The sequence below is a fragment of the Pleuronectes platessa genome, chromosome 2 (assembly GCF_947347685.1).
Source record: "Pleuronectes platessa chromosome 2, fPlePla1.1, whole genome shotgun sequence".
NCBI lineage: Eukaryota > Metazoa > Chordata > Actinopteri > Pleuronectiformes > Pleuronectidae > Pleuronectes > Pleuronectes platessa.
The window spans coordinates 15,900,684-15,926,364 of record NC_070627.1 but is presented as its reverse complement, the minus strand read 5'-3'; the positions used below and the strand labels follow the sequence as shown (position 1 = coordinate 15,926,364).

General features: G+C 40.2%; 1 protein-coding gene across 1 annotated transcript; it reads left to right on the top strand.

Annotated features, from left to right (window-relative positions):
• Positions 1–4,801: 4,801 nt before the first annotated feature.
• Positions 4,802–19,361, top strand: c1ql4b (complement component 1, q subcomponent-like 4b). The gene is made up of 2 exons (XM_053430006.1): positions 4,802–5,362; positions 19,182–19,361. Exons 1-2 carry the CDS (start codon positions 4,823–4,825, stop codon positions 19,359–19,361), a joined length of 720 nt encoding a protein of 239 aa, XP_053285981.1. The 5' UTR covers positions 4,802–4,822.
• Positions 19,362–25,681: the final 6,320 nt, after the last annotated feature.

The window sequence follows — 25,681 nt, the reverse complement described above, 5'->3', positions numbered from 1 at the left end:
ATTCTACCAAATCATTATCTCTTTTCAACCAGTCACAAACAGACATGCCCACCTTGAGCCAATCACATGTAAGTTGTGAACATTTTAAAATGTTCTCTGTCCCTCAAGTCGTTACCGAGATCAACGAGTGACCCCACCTCCACCACTGCACCACCTCGACTCTGGGTTGCGAGACATCCCACTTCAAACCGCCCATCCAGACACTGGCGAGGGTGGGGTCTCCTTTATAGCCACAGCACCTAATCCACCAGACTGCTTCCATGGCATTATATGGGATCTAAGCATCAAAGTCTATTTCCCCTTTCAAAATAAATGTAATGTCATTCTACTTTACTCTTTTTCAATCTCTGTTCATTGAAATTATAATTAAGACACATTTAACGCAGGTTGAAAAATCTCCTGTGTTTTACCATTTTCTCCAGATTTGCTCGTGGTAGGGTTGGTCTGTGCCTTGTGTTAACAAAGAGCCGTGCCCTGCAACCTCACCAGCCGCTGCCTTGGATTCAAACCTTCCTGTAAAGCTTTTATATAACTCCACAGCTCAGGCACCTGAAGGCCACAAAAGAGAAGACACATATCAGACTCAAGCACAAGAAAGGAGATGTAGAATGATTTAAAAAAACAATGTTAAAATTATAATTTGTTGGATGAAATTTTACGATGTACATTCAAAATAAATGTTCGAGCAGTTTCTTTGTGTAAACCTGAGCTTTAATTTAACTCAGCGGACGATGGTATTGCACAGACAAGAACATGGTATCATATATCACGAGGAAACAGCGTCAGAGACAGATATTATCGCTTCACAGCTTATATATTCATCGGCTTACTTAATATTTCATAGGGCTCTAAAAAAACCCTTCTCTAAATTGTCCTCCCTTCTTTGCAATAATAATTTAAATGCAGGGAGCCCCTGAGTGTCACCAGTGTGTCAGAGCCCACATGTAAATTACATGTGTATGTGGTCACATAAGTATGCATGTAGGCACTCACACACATGCCATTAAGGCACATAAAAAAAGCACAGCCAAGCAGGCGTGCACACAGAAGAGGATGCAAGCAGAGCAGATACTGTAAAGACACGTACTCACTAAAACAGAAAATTCTATATCTTCTATTTGCCAATTGTGCAAAAAGTGTAGAGACCACACAGTTTCCCAACTTTCTGAGAAGCACTAGTTATTTTTTATCTCCAAATGCAAATGTGACCAGAGGCTTGGCTTCTGCCTGAGGGCTCAGTCGGCTGACAGTATGCATCCTGGGGAGTGATCTATTGATCCATATTCAATATCTGCTACACTCTCCTGCTCAGTAAAGTTGGGAGAAGAATGAATAAGGAGCAGAACTGACAGTACATACAAGTGCACTTGTGCCTCAGAGGAACGGCTGCTGCCTAAATGCTTCTCGTGCAAATGCCCCCCAACCAACCCACAATGTGAGCAACATCCGCAGAAATAGCCACCGGGCATTTCAGGAAAACTGTATTTTTGAAACAGAAAATAAACCACATGAAAAGAATGCCCTCCGTGGCCTATATGTAAAAACAATGTGATAAATTGGAAGTAAGGGAGAGAGAAAGGGAAGGAAAAGAAAGGGAACAGGAGGTGGGGGTTGTCAGCAGCGATACATCTTTCATCTCTAACGAGGTCTGAAAGCTACAGAAACACAGACATTGACAACAAAACCCCAGGAACGCCACCCTCCTCCTTTCACCTTCTCCTTTTCTCTCTATCTGGCATGATGTGTGTCAGTCTCACATCTGCAGCCTGTGTTCTGTGCTCACACGTCTACACCTGTTGTGCTCCCCAACACAGCTCTGCCAATGATGTGTGTTGTCCCCATGAAGAAGGGCGTCGATGATCATTTCACAAGTAAATTAAAGAAAGAAAATCTCGCCAGAAAACACAAAACAAACAAGTTAAAGAAATTATCTTGGAATTATTTAAGACTGCGGCATTAATTGATGTGTTTAAGGTCAAATGAGGAGGCTGTAAATCCAGCACAGAGCATGACAGTCCCATTATCACAGTGATTCTTTTTGTTGTAGAGTCTAAATGTGGTGCAAACAAATCTTTATTATTTGAAAAAAACTACACACTCTAATTAAATTGTTAAACAGATGTAGTCATTTGATTTGTGAAAAGGTCACATGCTGGATGGGATGGTGATGGATCTGAAAGTATGTGCTAGTGTGTGTATGTGTGTGTGTGTGTGTTTGCAGCCTATGCTCGTTATTGATACCTCCATAGGACCTTTTAGAGTGTAAGCACTGACTTAGTCAGAACCAGTACGTGTTAGGCATAAAATTGATTGATTGATTGATTGATTGATATTGTACTTATATCTTTGTGAGGACAAATTTGAGCATAGCCCCTACATTTTAGGCAGGCCTAATTAAAATTTTTCCGGGTGTGCTTTTTTTTTTCTGATACCGCTGCTTCGATATTTAAAAAAATGGAACTTGTGCCTGAACAATGCCAGAACAAATACATTTTTCTTAATGAAGGCCGACATTAAGAACTCGTTTATTTATTGCTCAGGCAAATTTAACTTAATCTAAATATAAAACAAAAATACAAAAATCAATATAAAAACACATAATAAGTAATACTTCACCCATCTACAATAATAGGGTTATTATTACCCTAACCCTAACCCTAACACTAAATATCAGTTTCAGTGCTTAATACAGAACTTCACTGGCACCAGATTTTGGTGCCCAACACTAGCTAAGAATTATTTCTAAGGTTAGAAAGTGTTAAATTATCTCGATATTTTTGCTGGTCCTCACAAATTCAAAAGGTTGCTTGAGGGAATGCCTAACAGCTATACAGCGACAAGTGTGTGTGTGTGTGTGTGTGTGTGTGTGTGTGTGTGTGTGAGTGTGTGTGTGTGTGTGTGTGTGTGTGTGTGTGTGTGCGTGTGTGTGTGTGTGTGGAGGGCGGGGGGAGCAGCAGCAGTAGGCAGATACTGAGGAGAGAGAGGAGATGGAAATTACAACAAGTGAGTGAACTGTTGCTCTCCGACTAAAGTCGCTCCTCAGCGGGATGTTTACGCGTCGGAAGTCTGTGAAAGTCAATCATCGGAATATGTGATTTCACCTGAAGGAGCATCACGATACTTTGATTTGTAGCCGATCACTGTTTTTCAAAAAAAGAAAGAAAGAAAGAAGAAGAACCCTCCGTGTGTTCGGACCGCTCCGGGGGATTTTTGGAGAGTCCTGTCCGACCACCACGCAGGAGTCCGGGACGACAAGTTGAAATATCTGTGCGACTTGTTCCGCCGCGTCCGGTCCGGTCCGGTTCTGACTGTGGAGAATTTCATCCCGGTGTTGGAGCAGTTTTCCTGCAGCGTCTCTGAACCAGCGGCATGAAAAGAGCCTGAACACTGGGGTAGAAAGGACGAAAAGAAAGTAAGAGAAATATTGGTAAGTTGACGTGTTTTTGCACGGTTTTCTTTAAAAGTTTGCTTATGATATCTTTATTCCTTGCTCTGATTAAATTTGAGTGTTTAAAATTAAATTATATATAAGAAAATCACTTCATGTCCTTCTGTATAATTCAAATGCATTATTTTTGACAAAGCATATGGAATTTTGGCCCATAATAATATCGAGATACAGCCGTTGTATTGTATTTTTAGGTTTCCCATTTTGTTACCTCCATGAATAAAAACAACTATAATTAAAAAGTACATTTGAAAAATCTCTCTGTTGTCTAACACATTTCACCCCATTATTTTAGATTGTTAAAAAAAAACTAAATATGAATTAATTACAAATTAAATGTCTTTATATATTTAATTTCATCTAAGTTTTAAATTTAGATTTAATATGCATTAGAGCAAAGCGATTTGGGTTTGTTTGTCCACGACTGATTATTGAAATGTATGTGTGCTTTGTCTTTTTCCATGCAGATTGCAAGCAACTGGATGATTTACGGTGATGCTCCAATAAAATGTGTTCTGCCTCATCCAAGCTGCCTTTAAAACAAGAGTTTCCTAAATTCAGTGCAATTTGGCCTGACCCTTTCTACAGAATTTGCCCCTTTTTATGACCTGTAACAAATCTTTACTCTGAATGGAGGAGTAGACGGCTGAGCTAAAACAAAATCCTGGCTCTTACTAAACGCCGGATGTACAGAGAGCCGTGAGCCCATCAACAGAAACAGGGAGGAAGAAAGACAAAGCAGGGATTTCGCAGTTTCCCCGTTCTCCTCGTCTCGTTCCTGGACAGACAAGTAAAGCACCCGCACTCGTATGTGGTGGGTGAGATGAACTCCAGTGGGAATACTGTAGACCCCACCTGACAGCTCCCTGCATGAGCAACTGTGAGCTTTTCACTGGAGCTTCCACAATCACAGAGCTTGAAAGAAAATAAATCTGCCAAACCTTAACATTTCAATCGCAATGCATATGTTTGACACATAGGTTTAAATATATATTTTTTCCTCTTGCAGAGTGATGTATTATCTTTAGATAGGTCAAAAGATCTCAGACAAATTGAGCCAGAGGAAGCTGAAAGATTAAAAAAAAAATACAAATAGATTCCCGGAACATCGATAAATGGAAAAATGAATTTGTAATTTTTCCTCAGACTGTTGATTTTTTCTCCTGCTTCTGTCTGAGAGGTGCCTGCCCTAATCCTAGAGTAGCCCCCTCTGTCTTTTCTCTGCCCTCAACTTTCACACAAGTTGCTTTCTACCCAGCATTCAGCCTGGCCGGCACAACCATTCCAGCTAAGGGGGAGGAGGATTTTCTTACGCTGGCCGCCTCCCGGCTCAGCCGCAAGAAACGTGTCATCGGGGCTGGAGTCGGCGTGGCCATGGTCCTGGTTCTGCTGGTGGCCATTCCCCTTTTGGTTCACACCACCAAAGGGGGAGGGTCCGGAGGAGGGGTCACGCAATACGAGATGCTCGGGAGCTGCAGGATGGTGTGTGACACTTTCACCCCCCCACAGGGAGAGCTGACAGCCGTCTCCCCTCAGCCCCCAGACTTCTCAAACCGCAGGGGAAAACAAGGGTTCAGAGGGACCCCTGGACTTCCTGGCCCTGCAGGTCCCAAGGGGCCCCCTGGAGAGCCCGGCAAGCCTGGCCCACCTGGTCCACCAGGGCCCGGGCCCGGTGGCTATGGCCCCTCATTCTACAGCCCCAAAATAGCCTTCTACGCAGGCCTCCGAAAACAACATGAAGGGAGTGAGATACTAAAGTTTGATGACGTGGTGACCAATGTAGGGAACTACTATGAGCCAAGCACCGGCAAGTTCACCTGCCCGCTGCCAGGTATCTACTACTTCACGTACCATGTCCTGATGAGGGGTGGTGATGGTACCAGCATGTGGGCTGACCTGAAGAAGAATGGACAGGTGAGTGTGGGTGTGGTGTGGGTCTAAAGTGTCTCTCTTAACTTCTGCAACTATTAACCAACAATGACGTGAGTCTCTTGAGTACAGTTTACCTACAGACTTTGATCCAGTATTTCTGTCACATACTGTGGATACAGTGACAACAGCCATTCAATAATTTAACTCGGTACAACATAACACACACTGGATAAAAGGTGGTCATCTAAATTAAACTAAATTATCAAGATCTTTTATAGTACTAAAGACTGTGACAATATGTTCGATTAAAAAAATATTCATAATTTGCTAATTATGATTATGTCAAATTTTGATTTGCTGTTGGATTTCTGTAAAAAGACCTTGTCAAAATCCCCCAAACCAATAGAATTTCAGGCATGATGATGACCAATCAAATCACTGTATTATTACAGGCGTGTTTGATCAATTCTTAACTCATCCCTTGTTAGCGGTTACTGTAAATCCAGGTTCAGCAGACCCCTTACTAGCATTGACATATTTTATTGTATTTAACCCCTAACCCTGTAAAGTCACATCTGTAGCATGGGAATACATCCATAATAATATGCTTGGCTTGGTTGGATGCGATTATTATTTAAGTCCACATAGTTGTTTTATCGACAACACAAACAAAACAAAAACAGAACAAAACAGAAAAATTTCTGGAAGCCCTTGACCTACAGTTATTTGTTCTTCTTTTAGTAAAAATATATTATCCAATTCCTTAAGTTCTGTTTTGATAACAGCAACAGCCATCTTGGTTGTTAATGGAAATCCTTCTGCAGTGCTTCTCTGTCAGTCATCATATCAAACCCGTCCCATTTTAGATAAATGGTTGTGATTGGCTCAGCAGCTCTCATGGTGGATGGAAATCTGCCATAAAGTGAGGGAGGCTATACTCACCTGAGCAGGCTAATAGATTCAGTTTCCAGACTAGCTTTAGACAGACAATATAGATTAGCCTTAGAAAAGCCAACAAACATGATAAAAAATACCTCGGAGACTTTGTATGTTAAGTTCTCCTGCATTCTCGCTTTTTCTGCTACAAGGCGACTATGCACAAGGTACATGATAGAGAGGTTGAAGACCTGGAATGGCCCTTAAAATAAAAGGTTGTTTAATTGGAATAAGGCTGAAGTTATTGTATCTTAACTTTCGTTTGGGGGGTATCACAACTCTGTTAAAAAATGCAGTTTATTCAGAAAGTATGAAGAAAACCGAGAATAAACAAAGACAGGATGATATTAGAAACAACTAAAGACTAAGAAGTGTTTTACATTGAAAACCAGCACTTTAATTAATTGTACAACTTGTAAACAAAAGGAGCGGGAGTGAGAGGAAGAGATTGACAGCCAAGCGATCAAGAGGATAACAATCCTCCAAGTCTCCATGGAACAAAAGCTAAAATGCAGCAGCTGGCTACTGTCCTCTAAGGAACTCTGACTATAACACTAATAAATAAACAAGTATAAATGCCTTGGAAATAGCCTTGAACACTACCATCTGGAGAAGTATGACAAGCTTGAGGTACTAAGCCCTCACTCTGTTGAGGAACTGTGATTCTGACATGTGTGCTGCAGGATAGAAGAGTGATATCCTGGGGATTACTTGGGAAGAAAGGGGAATAACATGCTTTGCATTGTTGCAAGCCAAGTCAAACTGAACCGAGCGCTTGATGGAACATCGGTGGTTTGTCTGTACATAATTTACACGGTACATGAACTGACAGCAACATGCTGCTGAGCAGACCATCACCCTGCTGGGCTGCTGCATTAATACGCTTTGCTGAAGCTCCATCCTAAAAAGACTTTAGATACAGTAAGGATATGGAAGAGAAGTAGCTGATTATGACAAATTCTGCGGTAAAAATCCCAGTTTTAGTTTGTTACTCAATGTGCATAATATGTATTCAAATTATTTGGGGGGGATTGTGTCTTAATGTGACAGTGCAGATATTAAACAGCACCTTTAATGTTGAGATAAGGTTACATGAGTCTTAACCATCAGGTAACCAGAGCGTGCCCTTGCTGTGTGTTTTGGATGAAGGTTATGCTTTATCTCGGCCAGTCAGTAGGAGTCATTTGAGGCCTTGTTGCTTTTCTCACCCATAGTCTGTACATAATGATGGTCGACACATTCATACATCCACTCACCTCACTTTGTGTCCAATGAAGCTGGCATTTTGCGCCTTCAATGTTTTTTGGAGCCAGAGACTACATAGAAGTGATCGTGGTGTGAAGCCTCGATATTGAGGTCCTGCTGAGGCCCACACTCAACCAATTGAAAGTCAGTCTCCACTGTCAATCGTGATGTTTCATCCCATTTTTATAGCATTAAATCCATAATTTAAACAAAACTTACTGGAACCACCTAAACTAGCTAAAATGATGAAGCCATCTTGGAAATAAATATATTTAAAGTGTTCTTTGACCTTTTATTTGGTGCCATGTCCCATTTACTGACATGGAGGAGGCTTTTGGTCTATATTGTAGCAAGCCATTAGAGGGCAGACTTTTTGGCCCTATCTTTTGGGAGGTAGGCATGATGTCCATCATTATATGCAGTCTAACTACAATGCAACAATGCAAAGATGTCACCAGAATAGTGCATCATTAGGAATGTCGCCAGGGAACACCAGCATAGGTTTAATAAAGTTGGAAATTTTAAAAAACTGTTGACTCCGTAAGATTTTGGGTAAAGAAATATTTGGTGCAGGTCAATTTACTTCCTGTCTTAGCAGAGTCAGATTTCATAAGCAACAACTTGTTATGAACTACTACATGTATAAAAAACCTCTGGCATATTTCATTAGCACATTGGTATGAGTTGTATCGATTTTTTCCATGACAATGTGTATTATATTGAGATTTTTACCCAGATTCAGAAAATAGAGCTTTAACTAATAACTGTTTGATTAATCAGTTATTGTGGGAGATGCAAAATAATGACAAGATTCTCATCAGGTTACAGCCAACGTGACAACTTGTAATTGCTTGTTTTAGTGGCCAATAGTCCGAAACGAGCAGAAAAACCTTGCATATGAGAGGCTTGAAACTGTAAATTTGGCATTTTGGCTTGAAAAATTACTGAGAAAATAAATATTTTATCAAAATAATAAATCTTGAAAGCACATCTCTACCAAGGCTGTGCGATCAATCAAATACTGATAAAATCTGCATCAAAGTACACAGATTCTTAATGCAGTTCATGAGGAAACAAGAAAAATCCTCTAAATGTCTTTACTTATCTTATCAAATGTGATGAGTTTCTTTCAATGGAATCTGCAGTTTTGATGCTTGCTATACTCCAAATACAAACATAAAAACACATTAGATCTTTTATGTGACTGATAAAGTCCATAAACATAGTTATTCCTCAATTCATTGACTTGGCAGGATGTGCATAAAGTGCAGAGTAAAGAGGACAGACAGTTAAATGTCAGATATAATTGGGGGACTTGGTTTGTTGCGTGCCTTCACAGACATTGTCATTCCTGTCTACTCCTGCTGTTCAATTTTTCATAGCTTTTAGATGAGATCTTCTCCCCCCCACCTGTGCCCCTTCTTAACGCACACTCACGCACCCACACACACGCACGCACAGACAGACTTTATACTTTTACCGTCCACACTGTCTATTGACTCCCCATTAATTATCTTTTCCATCAACTAAATTATTTAACCCAATTCAGTGCTGATCTTTACCCCTCAGTTTCAATGCACTGTGTTTTTTTCTTTCTGTGAATAGTGCTCTGGGAGCAGAATGAACTAGCTAGGTCAATTAGAAAAACCTTAAGGATAATAATGAAAAAGTTTGTCAATCTTCAGGCAGTAAAGACATTCAACAGCAAATTACACTTTACCTTTATTACCTTTATTATTGTCATTTCCATAACAATTTTACTTAATAGTCATTCTTCGTTGTGACATTGTTCCACTGTGAGAATTGGATAACGTGTGAGAACACTTATTTAAGCAACAGTCTTAAAATAAATATGCTTATTTACTTTCTTGCCAAAGGTTACATGAAAAGATTGGTGCCACTGTCCTGTCTGTATAGACTGTATATAAAGATGGATGACAAGTCTCCATTTCCTTCCCCTATCCAAAATTAAGCTAAAATGTCCTGGACACAAATGCTGCTATCTTGCCCATTTAGAACTGGAGTCTGGAAAGTAGGGGAGCCATGGCTGCAAAGTCCCTTCGACACGTGCACTCGACCAATAACGAGTTAGTCTCTGCTCTCAATCATAACGTTTTTACAGCATAGCTACTTAAAACCAATCTTACTGGGAAAAAAACTTAAACATGTTAAAAACAATTTCCAATGACAGAAACCATCTTCAAGGAAAATTTATTTGACATTTATATTTATATTTTAGTTTCGTCCATGTCTATTTCATTATCATGGAGGAGGCGGGGTCTATGAATTAGAGTGCAGGCAGCGATCGAGATGCTTGGCCTCACTTTTGGGGAGCTGAGATGACAGCCATCTTTACACGCAGTCTATACAGAAAACATTTAACTGGACCCAGCAGCTGTTAGCCTAGCTTAGCATAAAGACCGGTACCAAAGGGAAACAGCCAACTTGACTCTGTCCCAAGGACACAAAATCCACCACCTAGACAATAATGTACCATTTTGAGGTTTGAGCTAAACTATTAAGCTAAGCTTATAGGCTGCTGTCTATTGGCGACCAGAAGTGTCATGGAAATATGTATTTATAGAATATTGTAAATAATGTATGAATGCATATTTTTCCTTGACAATTATTTACCAATTAAGGAAATGCTAAATGACCATTTCCATGCTATTTGTGGTCCACCTTAGGTCTGGTTAAATAGAAAGAGAATGAGGTGTGTGTGTGTGCGTGCATTTGTGTATGTGTGCGTGTGTTTACACGTATTGTCAGACTGATATGTGTGGTGTTGATCAATGTCTCGTCAAAGAGAGCTGAGAATAAGACACATCCTGGGGAGAGATCACTGCAGGGACAGGCAGGACACAGACAAGTGGGCTGACAGAGAGAGACAGGGAGAGGGACAGATGGATGGATGGATATTCACAGAGGAGATAGAGGAGGATGAGTAAAAAAGTAACATCCTCTGTCCACAATGAAGAAGCTGAGCAGACAGGATGAAGACGTATGTCACATCTGAAACCAATCAGACTTCTCAGGTGCCGGTTTCACAAGTTCGTGCTAACACAACACGGAAGTGCAAGCTTACATCAAGTTTGCAGAGCGGAATCAAGCAAACCTCTTCATTCAAAGTGTCCCATAACTCATCAAAAGATTGGTGTCGAGGTAGATGACCTTTTCAATGGATATATAATTCACTAGCAATATGTACTTTGCCCTTTACAGTGATGAGCATGGAGTGGGTGTATGAATATTTAAAGCTGGTCGAATATGGGTGAATCTGGGTTGGTCAGTTGGACAGTATGTTGTGCGCACACACACACACACACACACACACACACACACACTGGTTTTGATGATCAGTGCCATAGTTGCATTTCAACATCTCATCTATTGACACCCGGTAACCTCATTAAGTGGCCCTGGCATCAGGTTGGATTTGACCTACTGGAGAATAAGACTGGTGGACAAAGTGGTGCCTTGTTAAAACCGAACAAAAGTCTCTGACATGTGGCTCAGTCTTAACAATGTAAGGTGTAAAGGTTAGGAGGAAAGAGGAATTAAAAGTCGACAATGAATGTGCAGGCTTAAAGGTGCACAGGTTAGAAAAACAGAAGTGAAGGGTTTGATAAAGGTATATATGTATTTTATTTTTGATAATGTATTGGTTAATATATGATTGAAGATGAGAAAAAGGTATTAAATAAGGTCCGGCTTGTAAAGAGTAAACATCAGAGAAGAATCATTTTCATATCGGTCATCATAAAAACTCTACAAATTATAGTTTTTCATGTAACCACGTTAACATAACAAAATAACTTTTAAAATATATTAGCTAATTAAATAATTAAATATTACTCATAAGACATGATGACAAGCTTGAACTGAAAGAGATGGCTCAGCTCCAGCTGGAAGGTGTGATACTGTGAAAGGTGTAAGCTGCTAATTAGTGTGTCAGGCAAAGGTGTCAATGTTGGCCTCATGTGGCACTTCATGAGACAGTTTCAAATGTATTTTATTATGGCACTTTCGTACCATGTCTCCCTCCAAGAGTCATGCGTATTGGTTGAATAGTTCTTGTTCAAGATTGAAAATTTGTGTGTGTTGCATTGCTTTAGTGTCAGACCCAAGGACCTAACATTATAATGGGGAACATTTTGTGATAAAGGATAAAAGCTCGTCCTTTCAGGCAGCATTTCATGTAGAGCAAATAGAAAGAATGCTCTCATACCCTGTAGCTTGCCCTTGTTTTTCTCTTCCTGCCTTTTTCTCCCCGAAAATACACACAGCCATTATTTGACTATATGTTTCCTTTATAATGGCCTCAGCCATTATATTCTACAGACTAAAGGGTTTTATGTGGTTGTTACGGTGTTTTGTTATGCCTTTATCCTGCCTTGCTTTTGCCTTCCCATTATATCATTATTTCTCCTCATCAAGGAAGCAGGACTTTGCCTCTGTTCTGAACAGCGGTGTGTCACAGTGTTCGATGGTGGCTGAACTAACATAAGTGATGCTAAAATGTACCTTGGATTATTGGAAACTTTAATAGTAGATGTATCAGAATAAGATCTTTATCCTCTAACCTGTGACACATTTTTATATTTACAGTCTACATGATTAATGATGAGCGCGAGATCGTTTGGTTCTCTTGAGTGTTGCTGCTTGTGTCATTGCATACTGTGCCTACACAACAGGTGCATGTGCATGCAACCTTGTTAAAAAAAATCACAGATTTATTATGAGACGCACAACAGTATGGCATAGAGGAATAGTGTAATTTACCCTCAGAACTGAAGCTTAGCTGTGGCTGATGCTCTGCAGGTAGCTGCCATCTATAGAAGCCATTTATATCCAATTAACGCACCTCCTCTCCCCTCAAAGGTTTCTGTGTGGAGCCAATTAGAGACTTCTAATCAACGTCTTTACACCTGGGTCTTGAGTGTCATGGCAAAACATTAGCATTTAGTATGCCAATTACTGCACGAGTCAGGGGTGCACGAGGAGGGCTACTTGTCGACCTGCGAGAAGAAACAGGAGACCTCCATGGTGCGCATGGATGGAGGTGGAGAAAACACCGCCGCTTTCACCAAAAAAAGGCCATTTCAGTTGCCCTTCCTCTCCCCCCCCCCCCTCCCTGTTCATCCTTCAGAGGTCCCTCAGGTAAGTTTAAGAGACCCTGTCTCAATTGCCTCGCTCCGCTCTGAGAGGTCTGTACATCACAGTGAATGAATCCTGTCACTTTTATTACCACAAGATCAAGGCACCGCTGTGAAACAAAACAATACTGAAAAAACAGCACGCCGCGCGGACGGCCCACCTCCCCAACCTCATCCTCCTCCCCCCTGCTTTGAAATAGGCATGCTTGATCAGTTTGTTATCCAACACGATGCCCTCCCCATCACTCATAGCCCCTCTCAACTTTGGCCTCCTTTGCTCAAATCCTGTGCCTAGACTGTTAAAGTGCGTGCAGCTGCTCGCCCCAATGCGTGTCCTCATCCAAATTTCTGCTTTCACACCCTTCTTTTCACTACACATCCTTTTCTCCCCTTACCTCACACCCTAGCTTCCATCAGTTTTCTCTCGGACATACGCATCATGAGGGCTGGGTTGATATACATAATAATAATGGAGATCTTTTGTGAACTTCATTTCAAATACAGTATTTCAGCACTTAAATTAGAGGCACACAGCTGAAAATGTTGATTTTTATTGAAAATTGTATACCATTATAACTTTTTATATTCTGCCACTTTCCCCACTTTCTGTTCTTCCTTCTTTTCTGTCTACCCCCATTAAATGTTACCCCACTAATAAGAAGTGGAGGCAGTGTAATCTTCTCTATTGTCCCGTGGGTCTCCCTTCTCCTCTACAGCAGCAGATCAAGTCGGAACAGCACTGGGCCAACAGACAGAAATTCACTCCCTTGTCGCTATCAATCTCCGCCACTGTTGACAATAATCCTGATTTGCCTTTCCCTCTTGTTTTCACTCCCAAAGCCCCAGTGCCTCCTGCCCACTTTAAGAAAACAATGTTTCCCTGTAATTGTTACTGACAGCCAAACCTGTGGATTCCTCCATGCTGGTTTCAGTGTCCCAACGCGCAACGTGCCCATCTCTGCTGGGACCAATAAATTATATTTTTCACAGCAGTGGAGGAAGTTTTCCGAACCTTAAATGAATGCCATATATGTCAAGTGTCTGTGTAAGCACACACCAGCACAAACAGAGAGAACAGCCCTGCTGTATTTCTATTGCATGGACTAAGTAAATACCTTGAAAGCAATAATTAAATTTACGTTACCTATTTTGTTCAACTTGTCTGATATTACAAGGAGGGAATAATTAAAGCATCATAGTTAAACTACTCTGTATTGAATAGGTTGATTAATGCAAATGCAAGAATGCAAAGGAGACGTTTTTGCCTGAACTTTTGTCAATAAGGGCAGAACCATTTTTTAAAGTCATTATTTCCCTTTGAAATGTAGTTATGTTATTGTATGTACTAATACATACAATGTACTAATACATACAATAACATAATTACTAATACATACAATAACATAATTTAAAGGCCATGAAGCAAAGGGTGACTGAAGTAAAATACTTGAGTAAAACAATGGCTCTCTAGTACATTATTATTTGATTAATACATTTATTATTATATATTAAAAGAAAAAAAATCATGTTGGTGAGAAATAACTGAGTAAATAATAATAATAAATAATAAATAAATAAGTGACTGATACATCAGTACATCATACATCATTTAAATATTAATAGTAATGCATCTGTGTTGAAGAGGTAATTAACTGTCAGGTAAATGTAGTGAATTTCATAAAATATCTATGAAGAAATAGGTGAAACTCAAGATTTAGTCTGTAAATTCTGCGCATGTCTCCTCTTGGTTTTGGTTTTATTTATATATATATATATATATATATTTTGTTTAATTCATGAATTAAACCAAATACAGTAAATGTCAGCGTCTCTACGCTGTCTCAATTGATGATAAGTAAACCTATGTATCTCATAAGCAAGTCAACCATAAGAGCCATAAATAAACCGTGTCCTTTAAGCTGGCAAATTTAATTAGCTAATGTTCATGTTTAAAATGTAATTTCAATGAAATGGTGTAAATAACAGTGCTGCAACGTTTATTATGACCCTTAATTGTGGCCGATTGATGCAGATGGAACTCAGCAGAGTAATGAGCTATTATAGTATTGTTATCCATGCACATATACACAGTATAGAGAGGTATTAGTCAGTATTTTTATCGTAGCTAATCCTGTAGTGCACTCATAGCAAGTTAGATCAGCCTGTCAGCTTTTAACTCTGAAAATATTGTCAGGGGAATCATGGCGCTCAACCATGTAGACAGATGTTGGATGTACAAGATGTCAGAATCTCTTTGCTGTTGTATTTTTTCCTAAAACCTATTAGATCTCCTCAGGGGAGCTGTTCAGTCCCTTCAGTGCAAAGCAGACTAACAGTATGAAATAAAACAGAATGAGATCAAACATCTGATATGCTGTGTGGTTTTTCACAGGTGTTCACTTGAGATTCATAAAACAAAAAAGAAAAGAGAGCGGCTGCTATCGAGACTGAGAATGAGCTGGAGGGTGTGTGTGTGTAAGTGTGTGTGTGTGTGTGTGTGTGCGTGTGGGTCGGATCTTATCCTGACCTCCCACTAGTATTTCATGGGCCCATTTGACCACTGTAGCCTATCCTGTGCCCCCATTTATTGTGATTGTGTGGAGTTATTGGAGGAGTTGGACCTATTAGGCGGGGAGCTGCCATGGCTGTCCGACTACCAATTACCGTAGCCTGCAGCCATGTATAGGCTGCCCTGACGCATCTGGAGGTAGAGGGCCGAGGGATGCTGTGAGGAGGGGATGGGAAAGGAGGCAAGGAGAAGGGGGGGGGGGGGGGGGGGTTCTCAGGAGACCTGCCACAACAGCACGCCGTTAATCAATCCGATTTAGACCGGACAGGGACACACTTAGTCGCTTGCTCCCGCCAACACTGCCATGGTGGGGGGAGAGAAAATGTGTGCGTGACCTGCATCTCATTGGGATGTGAGGACACAAAAAGATGGATAGATGGGTGCAGAATGAAGAGATAGAGATGGGGTGGCGAATGGGAGCGGGATGATGGAAGGGGCGTGAGGCGTGGAGGGGGAGACAGTAATTAATGGAGTGATGTGAGATGAATTAAAACTAAGGAAATGTATCGATTCATTTCCGTCTCGAGAAGGGGGAATAAAGAAGTTCACCTTTTCTACAAGGAGGAAATGCTCGTACGGAGAAAAATGGCGAGTCAAATTGCTAATTGAAATATGCAACAACAAAAAATTAAGAATAGAAAGGAAAAGCTCATTATTGGATGAAGGATGAGGAGAAATTGGTGGTTAAGTCTTATTTTTGATTTGTATTAGAGATAAAAGATAAAAGAAGTGAGTCAGGGAGGCTTGATGTCTGGTGTTGATGATGGACCATATCCTTAGTTAGACCCAGAGCATGAGACAAGGATGGAGTGAGGGTATCATATTTGCATTCATTAATATGTATGTATTTGTGTACTTTATTTCCCAGTGTTAAATGAATCGTCTGCTTGAATAGTTGGTTACTTACCCAATGATGGTGCAATTTATTATGAGGAGATTTGCATGCTGGGATGCGAAAACAATTTAGGAGTTAGAACTGAGAAGGGGATTGGATGAAATAACTGAATTGCCTAACAACATAATGAATTAGGATGTCCCATTCTCAATTGAATCAGCTGTTTTCTGAACCTAAACCCTGGGATACTGGTCCGTGCATCTAGAAAAATAACTCCCACTACTTCAAATGAAATATATAGTCATATGAAACCTCTTCTTAATTTCTGCATGTATTAGAGCCTTATTCTTAAACTATCTGGTCATTATTGGATCAGCAGTGATATTCTCTTGTATATAAAGTTGCCCAGTATCGTATAATGTAAACCTTTTTTAAATGGCTGGTGATACCATTATAAACCCAACATCATGTTTAATCAGAGTGTGTTCCTAATGACATAAACCAGTCCACATGCAGATAAAAGACTGAAGAATGACTCATTGGACCATCTATTGCTTTTTCAGCAAGGCTCCTGATATCTCTAGATTATGCATCCTACTCTGTTGGGTGTGAATTTCAGTAATCGCTAGATCCTGGGTGATAGCTCGTAATGCAAGTTTTACGAAGCCCCTATTATGTCAAGGCCTTGTTGTCACTGTGTTGTAGGGCTGTAGATTGCACTTTTACCAGGCTACTCATTGAAAAATAAACACTAAAAAATACTGAAATTGGTGGTGCACAATTGAAAAGGAAGGGTGCTCAGAAAGCACCTACCAAAGGCCTCAATCTGCCCTCTTAATCGAAAGCACTCCTAAAAGTGAATATATTGAATTAGGCAATCAATATATGTATTTATTTTATTGTAAATACATTTCTGTTTAACTAAATTCTGATTTCGTTTCCCTGAGTTTCTGTTCAGCTGAAACTCTCGTTATCTTTAAAACTCAAATATAGAAGTGATGCTCATTAGTGCACCAACTCACCCACTGTCATTTCTTCAAATAGCTGCTACAATGAATGTCTTTATCTTTATGTTCATACGAGGGGGAACTTGGTTACTGAAGACATTATTAAGTACTTGTTTTTACTTATTAGTATTATATATGTACTAATCACTGCTGCATATTCAGTTGTGTAATCTATTTGAATTAAGTTTAGTATATATGTATATATTGTTTCTTTATTAGCTATAACAGTTATATATACATTGATGGACAATTTATGGTGACTCTGATGGTTAACATGTGGGGTTGGGTGTTAACTGTCCTGCCGTGTCGGTGATAATTAATTAGACTGTGTTAGAGAAACTGCAACACGTGTGTTACACACAGGCCCGATAACAACATCAGACCAGAAAACATGGACCACTTATACCAGTTTGCAAAACTCAATATCAGTGAAATACTATCCCAAAACAATACAAACTTATTACATTATTAACTTAAACACATAAAATATTTGTCGGAGACTATGATTACCTACCGATGACAAGGAGTAGCAGTTCAGTTGCAACAACAAATATCAGGAGCTAACGTTAACTTACATTGATTGTATTTCTTGTTACTGCTTGACAAATGAACTGATGTCCTCCCTGATAACACTCCTGTCATCCCTAGACTCTTTTTTTCCCCTTTGCAACAGGTGGATCAGGTGTGAGGGCAATGATCCTCTGAAAAAATGTATAGTGACTCAGAAAGGTTGTGCTCTCTGATGGAGGCTTAAGGCCAAAGGTCACCGCACATCTCATCTATCTGCCCAGTGGACAGGAAGGCATCTGCACTGATGACATTACACCAAGATCACAAAACAGGAAGTGAAATAGCACCGGTTACCTCTAGATAAAGTGGACCAACTGGTTGTGCGTTGAAGGTTGGGACTAGATGTAAAAAGATGAATCTTATTAAAAGCATCAGCCTATATGTATGAACATCATATATTCACTTTTATTAGGATTATTCTGATTGATTCAGTTTGAACATATTTGGGATTAAATAACAATGGATTACGTTCTTCTTTTCATGGAACATGGATGTCTGCTGTATTTGCAGCTTTAACCCCAGGAGAACATTTCGTCTCCACTTGTGGGAACAATGTTTTAAAGAGGCCCACATACATATGATTCTTCAATAAAGAGATCATAAAGCAGAAGGGAATAAGATTAAATCTCGTGGTAATATAAATTGAAATTATAGTAATGTAATAAAACCCCAATTTCTATTAGACATTCAAAGAAGCTTTGCAATGAAATAATGTTTTAAGAAGTGTTTTAAAAGACACTGAAGATGTTTCCTGTCTGATCTCGATTGGGCTCAAACAGCATCGGTCACTACCCAGAGGAGCTTCATCCACAGATGATTGAGTTCCAGCCATGTTGGAGGACAACTCACCACCACTGTCTCTTATTTCTCTTCTCACCAACCTCAACCTCCTTCTCGGCCTCTCATTTTTTTTAAATATGCAGAAGCTCTTACTTTGCTACAAAAGTCCCAAAACCTGCAACGGGTAGACTAATAATTCAACATTTATTAGTGAAGAGTTACATTTTCCATTCCAGCTCTGCTCTGCCGAAGAAGAGTTTCTCTTGGTCTGTAGGTCGGATCGATTCCTTGTCTTATGTGGTATGAAGTCGTCAGACCTTTGGCTTTGGGGTTAAGATTCCTGTATAATACTAAACGCCACAGTGCCTCCGCAACTTCAACACAAGCCACAAACCTCTTGCAAAAAACACATGACAGCCATGATTTCCTTTTCCACGGCTGTGTCTCAGGCTCTACTAACCAGAAGGTCAAAGGTTCAATCCCAGTCTTCCACATCCCCAAATGTCCTACGGGCAAGATACCAAACCGCAAATTGCCTCTGACAGCCGTGCCAGCAGTGTGTGCGATATGCGATAGAGAAAGGGCTGCACATAGATGCACTGGATGAATGTGTGTGTGTGAATGGATGAATCGCAAAAAATGTACTGTAAAATGCTTTGAGTGGATTGGAAAAGGGCTTTATGAATACAGAACATTTTACCATGACTTAGATGTTGCTTTCCATCTTTGCTGCCCATAAATATCTCTCTTGTCTGTGTCTTAGGTGAGGGCCAGTGCGATCGCTCAAGACGCAGATCAGAACTACGACTACGCCTCCAACAGTGTCATCCTGCACCTGGATGTGGGGGACGAAGTCTGTGTGCAGCTGGACGGTGGCAAAGTTCACGGGGGAAACACCAACAAATACAGCACCTTCTCTGGCTTCCTCATCTACCCCGACTGACAGTGTACTCATGTTTATATACTCTCTCTCTCCTGTAATCAAGCAAAAAGTCTCCTCTCCATCCTACATCTAACGCACCAAGCTTCCATTACGTCATTCGTCTTTTCAACGTTCTTCACTACGCGAGACATGAAATAACATGATCACAGTTAATAACAAGATTTGAATATTATATTGTATATACTACCACTTAACATTTACCTCTGATACACACGCTTGTGTAACCTGTGCCATGTACAGTATGTGTAAGCATGGCTAAAATACATTTAACTTTAACATCTGTTTCACATGCACAATTTTGCTCGTACACACACACACACACACACCCAGGCAGGATGACACACACCTACTGAACTTCACAGTTTTTAAACTGACCCAAGATGGCTGTTTCAGCCACCGGTCGGAAATCGACTGAGATGATCTCTGAATGTAGACTGCAAATCGAAGTGTGTGTATCTGGCTGCAGCCTCTCACCTTCACTGGGAGATGGATTTTCAATATGGCCGTTGTCACCGAACGAAAAAAGTCATGAATACATTGATCGCAGCCGATAACACAGCCGACACCACGATCATATCAGTGTGCTGTATGTCTGTGTTCATGCCCCGTGTGCAAGCGTATGTGTGTGTGTGTGTGTGCGTTTGCTCTTAAAAGAGTCACGTTGCTCTCAGTTTGACTCGCACAGTCTCTGACTCCTGTTTAGGGAGTTGGTGTCGAGTTGTCGGTAACAGTCCCTTAACACACACAGTATATCGATATTGAGGTTTAGCGTTGAGATTTTCCCTGAGCCGAAGCTTATGACAGCGCCTCATTATGTCCCGCTAATGAGCTGAGGCTTCTTCTCTTGCCTCACCTGTTCAGTCAATCCATACTGGCATCCATAGTAGGCAGTATGATGAATATGACTTACATAAAGATGGGTTAAAATCAAGTTTGACTAGTGGGAAATGCGCCGGGTTGGATGAGAAGATTGCTACCACTCTCCTTAAGCATATCTTGGATAAGACGTGTTGTCTGATCATGTCGACGGCCACAGTGGAGGGAGGATTAAAAACAGAGCATACACAAGTTTTTAAAATGTCGGTATACCTACATATCTCGACCTTGGTCTAGTTGTAATGTTGCACGCTGGTTTCAGCGATAAAAGCCACTCTAATAGAAGCTGAAGTTTCTGCATCTGATAATTGATATCCGAAGACATCAGAAGGAGTTTGCCTCTCTATTTTTTTTTCTCCCAGTGAGTCGTTTTCAACACCGAGAAAGCACTTGAAAATAAGAAGCTCTATCAACTCGCCGGCCTGCCAGTGTTGCATAATGCACTCAATGAAGAAGAAAAAAAAAATCGCAGTTGCATGTTGATCCCAAAATGTCAGAATCGATAAGTGAAAAAACCTTTGTGGCTATTTTCGCGCCAGTGCCCCAAAACTTCAATGTGAGTTAAAATGCTGCACAAAAAAAAAACTGTGCCTGGACAAGATGTGCGTCTTCCCCCGGGTGTCATGTCTCCATCACTGCCAATCTGAGCTGGAGCGGATTCAAACCTGTGTCATTTGACCTGGGAGTCAATGTTAGTTGTATACATTCTCCCAGTGGGAAAGGGGCTATAAAGAGTGAGGATATCTATTTTTTTTACATTGGGTTTACAACACACATTTTCAGACCGTCATTAGATGACATTCGTAGAGTTGTAGCGTGTGAATGAAAATAGAAAACGACAGAGAGAAGTTCAATCCTTGGATCTGAACAGTTCTGATCATGAGATAAAGTAAACGTGATTGTCGGATTGTCAGTTTTGGAAAGTTATGGCCCAAGGGAAACCTGGCTCTGTTATAATCTGCCATACAGTAACTTTTAAACCTAGTCGGCATTTATACCTCATTTGCACAAGAATTGTGGTTTCGCTACCTACTGACTGAGCCAGGCTAGCCGTTTCCCCCTGTTTTTAGTCTTTATGCTAAGCTAACCTAGCCGGCTGCTGGTTCCAGCTTCATATTTACAGACATGAGAGTGATTTCAATCTTATCATCTGACGCTGCAAGAAAATTATGAATCATATTTCCCAAAATGTCAAACTACTTTATCTAATTTCATGGTGAATGTACCCAAATGCAGATGTTAAGGTTTTACTGCCATACATATAGATTTTCTGTGCCTTACACTTTCTACTTGATTTAGATTTGTTATGCATGCGACAGGATTCCAAGTGGACACGGACATTCCATGTAATTATTGTTAACTCACACAATGACAATGCAGATACTAATTGTGGACACAGACTGTGAATCTTTGTGTGTAACTGGAGGTGAAAGTCACTGCTATAAATAGAAAATAAAAAACCTAAATGGAGGTCAGGGTTCACTCTGTATGGTGAGAAGGAACTTCAGAGGGGCATTTTACTGTGTAATTCAAAATTTGTATCAAGGAAAATTGTAAAAAAAAATTAAAAGTATATTGATGTAGCCAAAATATTATATTTAAAAATTCTATTCTTTTTTTCTTTTATTACATTATATTTAAACGGGATGTATGTCAAACTAATTTGAACACACCTATTGTAGTTTTAGATGAGCTTCGTATCGGCCCAGTATCATACGTGCTCATCTGTGTGACAGTGACACAGATCCAGCCCTGAGGCCTGATAGCATGACTGTACCCTGATGAGACTTGGATGTGAACTGTCTGATCGACTTGTGTTGTGATTTAAAAAAAACAAAAAAACACCCTGACACTTTGTGTAGTATACACAGCCATTCATGCTGAGTTGCTTTACATAACCCCTGTGCCATGCTGCATCCCTACTGTGTGTGTTTTCTGGAGCTGTTACCTTTGTTCATGAGTGTGGGTGTGGACTCATTGTTGTCACTGTACAAGCGGAGTTGTGTGTATTTGTTATGTATGAAATCAGCATCGATTTTTCTCTGGCCACGAACCATAATAAAAAAGAAAAGCCAGGATTATTTTGCTGTGAGAAAACTCCCCAGCAGTTTCTTTATTCTTCATTCATTTTGTCCTCTCTAATTGTACATTACAATAAAATCAAGGACTCAGAAGGTGTTTGCATCTGTTGTGAGAGACGTTTTCACTGCTCAAAGTGTTTCTTGGTTGCAAAGATCTCTGTTTTATCAGCAATTATGTCAAATTAAGGTCATTTGACAATGAACTATATTATGTTTGTTTATTATACCACCCCTTGTAGACGTACCTTTAACAGTGACCTCACTAAAAATAAAATAAATGATTTATTGACACATTTCACACAATGGCACCAAAAGCTAAAAGTGAAAGCTGTCATCTTAAAACACAACAGACAGAAGAAAAAGAAAGGAGAGAAGCAACGTGAACCAATTCTGTTCAAATGTCAGATTTCTGGTTTCTCTATGGGTATTAAAGACAAACTGAGAGCGACAGTCAAAATTAATATAGTAAAAAAAAATAAACTGAATTCAAACATCTTCAAAAAATATTGAGTATTGATAATATATCAATCAGAGTTAATGTGCTCTGTGAAGCTACTGCGGTCACTGCCGTGGCATACATTGAACTAAATGCTAAGCACTTAAGCAGAAATGATATTTACCATATTCATCTTTGTTTAGGGGAGAGCATGATAATATTGATTGGCACTAAATGTTTTGCAGGTATTTGTTCATAAACAGTTTGGATTATTAGAAGAGGGGTTTATTAGCTGCAGTAGATTTGGGTTGAGAAGTAGAGCTCTGCACTGATGTGGACTCAAGGTACTTTCCAGAAACGTAAGTATGTTGGATACATTTCAAGATTATCTTTACAGAAGTGGGGCATGTGCGTAATCTAAATGACATCAAACAACGAATTGAGGTTTTGTGAACACAGTCACACAGTTTCATATTCAGTCTTAATCCATAATTAAAGGATATGTCTAAATTCAGCTTCAGGAGAGTTGAACACAAACTTCTTTGGATGAATAACGAACTGAAACATTTCTGAGAGGAAGCAGTGACAGCGACCTGTGTGAAGGTAGTGTTCCTACAGTAGGACTTGTTTCTACGCCTGATGCTTTCCTATCCTCTGTGAGGCGTCCAAGTGAAAATGAAACACTGGCTGAAGGAATTAATCACCTCAACGGAATGTAACAAAGAGCTGGATCTTTAAATAGAGGTGAGAGGTGATGCTATTCTGGTAGAGGAGGTTTACGCTGAATGTGCTGCAAAAGAGTGTTTTTTGGGAAATGCTGGACTTGGGAGGGGGTGGGGTGTATTCCCCCCTCCCCCCCCACACACACACACTCCATGAATCCCAGTGCACCCTCCTCTCAGATTCCAGCGTTAAGTTAATTGGACAGGGAGAGAGGGCTGAGGAGGGAAGCGTTCAGCCCCATTAGCAATCTCCCTGTGGAAGGCCGAGCCGAGAGGATCACAGACTCACAAATAGGAGGATTAAAATAATCAATAGGCTTCTCTCCGTCAGCGCAGACGGATGCACCACACAAACACGGGTACTCCGGTATGCACACACAGTCTCGTGAGCAAACACAAACACACAGCATGAGAAATACCAGTTCAAGGAGTACGACTCTCTTCAATGTTGTCTCTGGACTTACACAAATTAGCCTGGGTCATGTAAGATTCAAACACACACGCACACATGCATCCACACGTCTATCTCTCTCTCTCCCACTCACTCACACACACACACAGACACAAACACACTCTATAAATGAAGTTTAATTTGAGCCCCAGACTAAATGAGGACCAGTAAAAGGTCACTATCATGAAACAGTCTCATGTATCAGTTATTTCTGTTCTTTTATTTCATAATTTTTTACAAGCAAAGTCGTTTTTCTTGATTGTCTTTGTCAAATTTATGATATGCTGAATCTGGGGGAGTGGGTTAAACAACACATTTAACTGTTGTTATTGTTCAACAATCCATTAACTGGAACAATAATTGAATGATTCAGAAAATAATAAGAATTAAGCAGATTTTTCCATCTCAGATTGTGTCATCAGGCCTTCAGAGAATACTTAATTCATAAAAGTCATAGAAAATCAATAACTATTTCTGTTGCCGTTCTATTACATGTAGCTTTATTGTTTCTTTTCCCATTACCCATTTCATGTTCCCAAAGACTTGCGAAGGTGCAACCACAGCCTTAGACAGTTAAATGATCATCGCCTTCTATAAATACACTTTCCTTTAGAAGGATAGTTTGCCCAGTGGAGGTTGGTTATAGGGGCTTTGTTGCAACATCCACCATCAGGTTGCTCAAAGAGCCGGGAATCTACAGACAAGCCCTGTGCCTGCCCATAAAAGAAACACCAGGGAATCCAGAACGCTGCAGCCAATGGCTCTGGGTCTGTAGGAGAGACACCCACCCGGCCCAAAGATGTTAGGGACACATACGTATGATCGGCCTGTGGTGGGTGTCCTGTGACTGACATCCTCTGGTGATCCCTGATGTCTGCTGGTGACAAGCGGGTTACTATCAAACTAGTGCGGAAGACCTTCAAACCTGCACGGGATATTCACCATCTTGTTCTATATTTTAATATGATTTGAAAGGGTGAAATAACATTTAGCCAGAGATCCACAAACAACTTTAAGAGCTGATGTTGAATTGGGATTATCAAAGGCAGGATTTTCTTAGTGTTCTCCCGCTGTAACAATCTGACTCTCCGTAGAGAGTAACAGACATTTCGTAATAAGGGTTGAAATAATTAATTGACAGTTAATTGATAGTCGGCACAATATACACTAGATACCTGAGAAATTACTTCCCTACTAGAAAATTCACGGGAACGCATCTAAAAACACGGTTTAGAAGATAGAATTGGCAGAATCTCAATGTCGTAAAATTACAACTTGCACAAAACATGCATCCATCATGTAAAATGTTATAAACATGAATTCAAGGAGAACAGAAAAGAAAGCAAAGCAATGTTTTATGGTTCATTGCAAATAATGGTCACAAATTTGTAAAAAAAAAAAAAAAAAGGCCTTGTTTCCATGAAATTTATAAATAAGCTCACATCCAATGGTTAAAGAAACAATTGTTGTCATTTTTGAAGATCAACATGTATAAGCACGTTATTTGTGAGACTGTGAGAGTGCCTTGGAATCCAAGGTGCTGTGAGCTTTTCACTTTTCACGTGATTTCAGGTCAAAGGGGTGCACAAATGCACATCCCTGTACTTCATCAGCAGCTCATTCACAAATCTCCCTCCTCCTGTGTTGGTCTCCACCTTCTCACCTAATGAAGTCGCTTAACTACAACATGGCTCAACATCTGTAATCAGACGAAGCTAACATGGAATTTCAAATAAAGTCACCCGAGGACATTC